At 34.9% G+C, this 9,401-nt stretch overlaps 1 protein-coding gene across 1 annotated transcript; it reads left to right on the top strand.

Moving 5' to 3' along the window:
* Positions 1-1,622: 1,622 nt before the first annotated feature.
* On the top strand, positions 1,623-4,431 carry LOC109151917 (probable receptor-like protein kinase At5g24010). The gene has a single exon (XM_019299524.1). The coding sequence runs from the start codon at positions 1,730-1,732 to the stop codon at positions 4,217-4,219; it is 2,490 nt and encodes an 829-aa protein (XP_019155069.1). The 5' UTR covers positions 1,623-1,729; the 3' UTR covers positions 4,220-4,431.
* Positions 4,432-9,401: the final 4,970 nt, after the last annotated feature.

Raw genomic sequence — 9,401 nt, 5'->3', positions numbered from 1 at the left:
GCATCTGCTCGGTTTTCATTGCTTCGGGACAAGCTCAATATTTCGAATGCTCCACCTTGAGCTTGAGGGGGAGTGTTAGGACTCTAGTATTAGTAGTCTAGTAGAACTCTTTATACTTGTCTTCTATATTAGTATTGTACAGACTATTATTCGTTTTCGGTTAATCAATACAATCCTCATCGTTTTGACTAAAAACACGTATTTCATTTAAAAAAAAAATCAGTTTTGACTTTTGACAATAATATTATATTGTGCATAATTTGAACTATATATCCAGAATGAATAAACTAAAAATCTAGAATGAATGAACTAGAAATCCAGAATGAATGAACTAAATATCCATAATGAATGAACTAAATATCCAGCATGAATGAAAAAAAAAAAAATCAGTTTCAATTTCCTTCTAAATATCCAGAATGAATGAACAACATTTGAGGGGAATCGGAACTGATTTTTTTTTTTTAAGCGGGACATGCGTTTTTAGTCAAAACGACGTCATTTTTGTAACCGTGTGCACCATGCACGGTTGCACAGCATAACCATTGCATAACTGTAGCTCTCCATATTTCAAATTTGAATTCAAGTGATTATGAAAATATATACGGATAAATACTATATTATAATAGTGTTAAAAAAGTATGAATTTGATTCTTATCAATTTGTAATCATCAAATCCACGATATAAGAATAGGGAATAAGGTTCAAATTGACCACTGAACGCAACCTGAAAATGCAATTAGGCCACTAAACGAAAAAAAATGCAATTAAGCCACTGAACACTCCAAATGTATGCAATTTCACCTGATAGCAGGTTACCATCAATTTTAGCAGGTTACCATCAATTTTTATAGGTTGTCTGCTTACGTAATAGCTGAGTTGACATTTTTAAATAATTTTTAATAATAAATTTGTTAAAAAACTTTTAAAAAAATAATAAAACGATGGCCACCCCTTTCCTTTTTAAAATTTATTATTAAAATTTATTTAAAATGTCAACTCAGTTGTCACTTAAACAAGCAATTTACTAAAATTGATGGTAACTTGCTATCCGGTGAAATTGCATACATTTGGAGTGACCAGTAACCTAATTTTATATTTTTAAAGTGTTCAATGATCTAATTGCACGTTTTTTCATTAAGTGGCCGAATTGCATTTTCATATTAGGTTACCAAATTTGAACCTTATTCAATAGAGTTTATCTATAGTCTTATACATCGTGTAATGATGATGTATCAATTATTATTGTGTGGACCATGGTCCATATAAGTTGTGTGGACCATATTTTGTATACTATAAAATAATGTACATTCAGTATAAAAATAATGTATATTCAGCACAAAAATAATGTACATTGTATTCAGGGGATGTACATTATTTTTATACTGAGTGTACATTATATTGTATAATGTACACTCAATATAAAAATAATGTACATTAAGTACAAAAATAATGTACTTTTTGTTATGGTCCACATAACACTGTATGGACCATAGTCCATATAATAATTTGCCATGATGTATTGTTATAGAATTATTAAGTGAGAGTGAAAAGATTAAAAATAAAAGTTATCAACATGCCCACAAGCAAGGCAACGCAAAATGTGCTACATTGCTACTAGTCAACTTGCAGTCAACATCTGCATTCTTGTTTTAACGCTACCATTGTCTTCCACATACAATGATGAGCTTTGAGGCTTTGAGCTGCTCCTCCACTCAAACCAAAAGTATCCATGGAAAGTTTTCACTTTCTCTCTCTCTTTCCGCTCCTTCCTTTTCTTTCCATTTTCTTTTCTTTTCCCCTTCACTCGCATGCTGATTACGTTTTACCCGATCATTACTTCATCAACTGCGGCTCGGACTCTAACGTACAAGAACAACAGAGGACTTTCTCCGGCGACGACCACTTCACCGGCGGCACCAGTGTAGTTGAAGACCCCAACTTGCTTTACAAAACTGCAAGAATTTTCAACAGAAAGTCTGGGTATGAGCTTAAGACAGAGCAGGATGGCCCTTACACGGTACGCCTTCATTTCTACCCCTTTTCTTCATCCCCTAATCTCTCCGATGCAAGATTCAACGTCACGGCTCTCGGGGATTCTCTGTTGTCGAATTTCGGCGTCAGTAATAGCAGCTCCAATTTGCCAGTCATTAAAGAATTTTTGGTGTCAGTGAAGACCGGGTGGAAGCTGATGATTGAGTTTATACCTTCTCCAGAATCATCTTTTGCATTTGTGAATGCAATAGAAGCATTCCCAGCCCCTGATACCTCCATTCCTCCTGAAGCTCCGGCAGTGGACAATAAGATGAACAAGAATACCTTGTCATCAAATGTTTTACATGTGATTTATAGGATTAACGTTGGGGGTCCGCTAATTACCTCTATCAATGATACTTGGTGGAGAAACTGGGAGCCTGATGATCATTACCTGCTTTCCTCAGGGTCGGAGCGTATTCAGAATACTGGGAGGCCTAACTACCAGTATGGAGGGGCAACTCAATTTGATGCCCCTGACTTTGTTTACACCACTGCAAGAAAGCTAAATCTTAATGATAATCCGCACACTAAACCTTCCAACATAACATGGCGGTTCAGTGTGAATAACAATACTTCACACTTTCTCAGGCTCCACTTCTCTGACATTGTTGCCGGTCGGAATGAGACACAATTCAATGTTTCTGTATATGATGAGTTCCTTCTAATGGTTAGCCCTTATGATATAGTTCATGACCTGAATACTCCTTTTTACCTTGATTATGTGGTCAATTCAGATGCGTCTGGTTTCATGAAGGTCAGTGTTAGTCCACTGCTAGGCACAAGTAACTATTCCTTTCTGAATGGTTTAGAGATTATGCAGATAAGTAAGGATGAGGTTAAAGTTCCAGATGGGAGTGGACACAAGGGGAAAAGCATGGTGATAGTAATTGGTTCGGTTGTTGGTGGGTTGGCTTTCATTTTTCTTTGTGGAGTGGCAGTGTGGTTTTATTTGAAATCAAAGAAGATAAAGGAAAAGCCTGTTGAGACTTCTGAGTTTCCTTTTGATCAGATATTTGGGGCGAGTACGCAGAGCCGGAGCACAGAAAAGAGTGTGATTTCTCTTAGTCCTGATATGAATCTTGGGTTGAAAGTGGCTCTGGCAGAAATCCTGTCTGCAACCAAGAATTTTGATCCCAAAAGAATGATTGGGGAAGGGGGGTTTGGGAAGGTGTACAAAGGGACTATGAGGAATGGGGTGAAGGTGGCTGTGAAGAGAAGTGAGCCTGGGCATGGGCAGGGTTTGTTAGAGTTCCAAACAGAGATAATGATCCTGTCCAAGATTCGCCACCGGCATCTTGTGTCTTTGATTGGGTACTGTGTTGAGAGATATGAGATGATTCTGGTTTATGAGTTCATGGAGAAGGGTACATTGAGGGATCATATTTATAATTTGGATGAGCAGTCTGCAGAAAGATCTTACACTTCTCGTTCGGAGTTGTCTTGGGTTCAAAGACTGGAAGCCTGCATAGGTTCAGCCAAAGGCCTGCATTACCTCCATTCTGGTCTGGATATGCCAATCATCCACAGGGACATCAAGTCCACAAATATCCTGCTGGATGAACAGTATGTGGCAAAGGTTGCTGATTTTGGGCTTTCGAGATCCGGTCCTCTTGATCAATCCCACGTTAGCACTGTCGTTAAGGGCAGCTTTGGTTATCTCGATCCCGAGTACTACAGATGCATGCAACTCACTCAAAAATCCGACGTCTACTCATTTGGCGTGGTGCTCCTCGAAGTGCTGTGTGCTAGGCCAGCTATCAACAACCTGCTGCCAAGGGAGCAAGTGAACTTGGCAGACTGGGGGATGTCTTGGCAGAAGAAAGGGGAGCTTGCCAAGATCATTGACCCTTTTCTAGTCGACAAAATCAACCCGAGCTCACTCAGGAAATTCGGGGAAACCACAGAGAAGTGTCTGCAAGAGAATGGCGTGGATCGCCCCAGTATGGCCGATGTGCTGTGGGACTTAGAGTATGCACTCAGGCTTCAGCAGTCTGGAATGCCACTAAATCCCCGCGAAGACAGCATGACTGATGTTTCGCTGCAGTTGCCTCCTCCTATCGTTCGTCGCTTGCCTTCTAACATCATGCCAGTGAGCCAAGAAGAGGATTATGATTCCCAAACATTAAGTGCTGGACTTGAAGCTAGTGCGGTTTTCTCCCAGCTCAACATTGAGGATGCAAGATGATATATAGTTAGTTAATCTCAGCTATATGGTATTACTTCAAGTTTATCTCATCTCTACTGTTTTCTTTCATTTTGAATTTGCTCCATATAAGTGGAGAATTATTGCAGCCCCAAATGCATATATATATTGCCTGAAGATTAATCTTCTTGTTTAGTTGTTTATGTTACTGTGATAATGTATTTGTTTGAATAATATCTGTCAATTTGCACTTATATGCTTCCATTCCATAATTCCATGGCAGAATATATGCTATTTTCATTCATTCTCATTCCTCATATCTGCTGCTTCTACTACCATCATCCATGCATGTACTGTGTAAAAGTCAAATTTGAGAACTTTGAATCTCTGATCGAATTCTCGTGACCCTTACAAGTTGCAACTGCTTGCTTCCAGTCTTCAACGCTATGGTTGTCAATGGTGGGCGTATCTTGGGCAAATTATATCATGCACCGCGCGTCCTTTTTTTTAAATGAAAAGAAACGGTGTTTGTTTTCCGCCGTTTCGCACCCTTTTGCAAAAAGTAACCCTGTTACTCAGTGTCATTTTGTATACACTGCAGTTTCAATTCAACACAACTACAATTTCATTTCGATATAACTATAGTTTCATTCGATATTTATAGACTCAAATATGTGAAAATGTTATTTAATTTTATTTTATATACACTATAGTTTCATTAAAACACAACTACATGATCATTTTGATATAATTACAGCTTCATTGTACAATATACACTCAAATATGTAAAATGTTATTCAGTTTCATTTTATATACACTGCAGTTTCATTTCACTATAACTACAGTATCATTTTGATATAATTACAGTGTCGGTTTAGATATATTGTAGTGTCAGTTGGTGTTTAATACACTAAACAAGCAGACTCTGTTAACTATAAAACGGCGAGCCGTTTCTTTACTTAAAGAAATGACGTCGTTTTTTAATGCGGTGCACATGCACCATGGTCTATGATATAACGACCCCGTATCTTGAGTATCTTGAGGTTGGACCGGGAAAATTTTTTTTTTTTTTACCTAAATGTTTTTCTATGAGGATAAGCTTTGTAGTATTTAAGTGTGAAAAGCCCAGATACCTAAATTGCGATGTTGACGTAAAGCTAGATTCACGTGATTCTTTAAGAGGGCTTGGACTGAGATACCAATTCATAGGCAATTTATATCCTCCACTTGAGGCGCACATTGCAATGTGCGCTCAGACATGAAATGCGCAAATTTCAATTGCTGACGTCATTTTGTCCGTTCAAATAGTCTAAATCTCATTATGTGTATTCAGTTAAAAGTTTTTGTGTATTCAGTTAAGAGTTTCTATGTACTATGTATCATGTTAGATTATGTGTATTCAGTTATGAGTTTCTGTGTATTCTGTTATGAGTTTATGTGTAATCGAAACAGAAAATTTTTTTGTTTTTTTGGACAATGCACCAAAACGACGTTGTTTTGGGTAGAGCGGGGCGCACAATATAACGACTGACGGCAAATTAGTGTGGAACACTGGAACATGGGCCAAAACGGTACCGTTTCTTTTCATTACGGCACTCGTTCCGCGTAATTAGTTTTGTTTATATAACATATTCAGTTTCATTAATTATATATATATATATATATATATATATATATATATATATATATATATATATATTTTGTTAGCACAACTAAAATTTCATTTTGTTTCAACTACATTTTCATTTGACATTATAGATACGGTAATCTTATTACAGTGAGACCTGTTATGAATCTCATTTTATACACACTGTAATCTCATTACAATACTACTAAATTATAATTCTAATTCAAATATGGTTTCACTGGACAATATACACTCAAATATGTGAAACTGTTATTCAGATTCATTTTATATACATTGTAGTTTCATTACAACACAACGAAAGTATCATTTCGATATAACTATATTTTCATTTGACAATATACCCTCAATACGTGAGACATGTTATTCAGTTTCTTTTTATAAATATTGTAGTTTCATTTTAACAAAGCTAAAGTATCATTTCAATTCAACTATAGTTTTATTTAACAATATAGACTCAATATGCGAGACATGTTATTCAATTTTATTTATACATATTGCAATTTCATTTCAACACAACTAAAATATCGTTTTAATTCAATTACAGTTTCATTTGATAATATAAACATAATATGCGAGACAATTTCATTTTGTTCTAAACATAATAAAAATTAATATTTATTAAAATTTAACGACTATTGTTTCTTTACTTAAAGAGCACAGTATAACAACCGAATTCATACCCGGGTGGCTGCAGGGCCGCAATAATCAATAGTTATGTGGACTTTGCAATGTGGGTTCTAGTTAAATTTTTATCACGTTAACGTTTTAATTGAATTTTTTAAATACCATACATAAAATTCTTATTTTAAGTATATAAATAAGGATTAATATTTGATGCATCGTCGGTGTATAGATGCTATACACCGGCGGTTAATGAGAAGATGCTATATTATTAAATAAAAAAGTCAATATTGATTGTCTTTTTTTGCAATATTTAAGACTTGTATTTTATTAGGAAAGTTTTTATTTCTAACTAACAAAATGTATGTATTCTTCTAAACATATTTATTACTTAATTATTATTTATCTAATTTCTATTGCATTTTTAATTATTAAATACATTATTAATTAAATTGACAAATGGTGTTTTTTTTTTTTTTTTTTTAATACCAATGATATATCAATTCAAAATTGAGTCCAAAACAAGTTAAAATGGTCCATTTTGGTTTACAAGAATATAATGTCAAAACGATTGATTATTCTGACATCAAAACATTCTCAGTTTCTAATCTACGATGTCCATTCACCCTCTCACTAAAAGCGGGATAACTAATACCATCATCGTCTTTGGCATTTTAAGCTCGAGAGTAGTATATAGACCTGATCTTGTGGTAAGTAAAACTTAATGGTGCACAGTTGCGCAACCACAACTCCCATCGTATACACTGCAGAATCTTTAGTCGCATTTAATGTTCTTGTAAATCCTTCGCACAAACAAATTAGATCCCAAGTACCCAACCGCACCACAGAGTATCCCCAAACCGAGGCAGAACATCAAAGTGTATTCAAAATAAAAGCTGGTTTGGTGGTGTTATTTTATTTATTTAGTACACCATTTAAAATAATACTACGTATCAAAAATATCAATTTTAATCTAGATCAAAAAATACGTTCATAAAGTTTATAGATTAAAATTGATATTTTTTATCTAGATTAAGAAAAACGTTCATAATGTCCATAGATTAAGAAATACATTCATAATGTTCATTGATTAATAAAAATTAAAATAGTTGTACAAGTGTTTTATTTCCAAATGGTTTAGTAATTAAATAAAATTAAAAAAATAATTACAAGGCATCAATGTAGTAGGGTGGTTAATGTTTGGGAACAATATATACTTCATTAGTTCATTCACAATATGTGTGATTAATATATATTTAATATAAAATAATCATCATTTGTCAATTTAATTAATAATGTATCTAATAATTAAAAATGCAATGAAAATAGATAGATAATAATTAAATAATAAATATGTTTAGGAAAGTAGATATATTTTATTAGTTAGAAATAAAGAGTTTCCTAATAAAATGCAAGTCTTAAATATTGTAAAAAAGGACTCAACTAATATTGACTTTTTTTATTTAATGATGTGGCATCTTCTCCTTCACCGCCGGTGTATAGCATCTATACAGCGACGGTGTATCAAATATTAATTCTACAAATAATTGTTTACACTATTTGCAATAGATATGGTTTTTCTTATACACAATAAAGGAGTTTGAAATTGAGCCTTTGACAATCTTATCTAATGAATGAGATATTAGGACCTAAGAGCATTTCCAATAGTTGTAAATTTTGAGAGGTTTTTGCATGTGTGATTAGGAAAGAGAAGATGAGATGGAAGAGAAAAAGGAAAAAAAAAACAAAAAAAAAAAAAAAAACAAACAAAGAAGCTTCATTAACACGCCTGGCTGGGTGCTATGTTGCGCTTCACGTGATTGCAGCGAGAAAATTTGTTTTCCATGGTGGGTCCCAAAATTCTGATAAAAATCAATACTTTGCAGGGAGATCATTTTTCTTTAATCTCTTCTCCCTCTCCCCCCCCCCCCCCCCCCCTCCCCCACCTAAGCTTGTCCTCCTCAAAAATGCATTAATGTAGATGCCCTAAGCAAGTCAGTACTGAAGTGTTTTGTTGGCCAACCTCGAAGAGAGCGCTCCGGTATGGGTGGTGAAGTAGCACATGAGGAGGATTTTGTGTTAAAAGTGGCAATTTGGCATATTTGGAGGCATTAGTAAGAATTTATTGAGATTTCTTGCCTTAATAAATACTTTCTTTTTTATAGATTAGGAAATAGGAAGTGATACGACTTATTTAACCGTATCACGTATTTTGTCAAGTATTATGAGCACTGTGTATTGTCCTACAGGATAAATTATCTTTAGTCGGGAAGTTTCGATCATCTTTCTTAGAGAAATTGTCCAAAAATCCCGTCCAAAGTGCATTTAATGCACCTTATATATAGAAGACTATGAGAAACACATGCCGGGCCTCCGACATATTTGTCACGTGTGATATAGAGATTCATTAACTGTTCTCGTTATGCAAAGTGTCCTTCAAAGAGCTAACAACCTTAATGCTAGTGATGTGACAGTACCTTTTGTTCAATTTGTTGTCGTAAGGCATGTTATTATTAACGATATATGCTCAACCCCGATCAACATAGTAGCATTCTCGATATTATGTGATCAAGAAGTAAGGTAATTATGCTTAAGCTAAGGGTGTACAACTCAGGACCGAATGAATAGTGGTCGGGAACTCAACATATGTGTGTCGAGTTCCCCATCAAGAAGGTCATTTATTAATTTCGGTAACATGTTAGTACAATGTCAAATATGAGATGTGATTGGGCCGACTCTTAAGAGAGGTTGAGAGTACGAACTCCCTCTCGAATGGAAAAATCAATTTGATTAGCACTTTGCCCCTTGATTGGATTGGCTCGATACGAATGAGGATTAGTCTGAGTATGGTACGGGCTTAAATGTGTCTCCTACAGTTAGGGTATGCTCAGGACACCTTATGACCTGACAAAAAAAAAATATATGAGATGTAATTGACGAGAAATTTGTTGCATT

Source organism: Ipomoea nil, unplaced genomic scaffold (assembly GCF_001879475.1).
Source record: "Ipomoea nil cultivar Tokyo-kokei standard unplaced genomic scaffold, Asagao_1.1 scaffold2297, whole genome shotgun sequence".
Lineage (NCBI taxonomy): Eukaryota > Viridiplantae > Streptophyta > Magnoliopsida > Solanales > Convolvulaceae > Ipomoea > Ipomoea nil.
The sequence above is the reverse complement of the archived record's forward strand: the minus strand, read 5'-3'. Positions and strand labels throughout refer to the sequence as shown.

What these genes read in the sequence shown, in the direction of transcription:
- LOC109151917 (XM_019299524.1), top strand. Translation starts at nt 1,730, where the DNA reads ATGGAAAGTTTTCACTTTCTCTCTCTCTTTCCGCTCCTTCCTTTTCTT.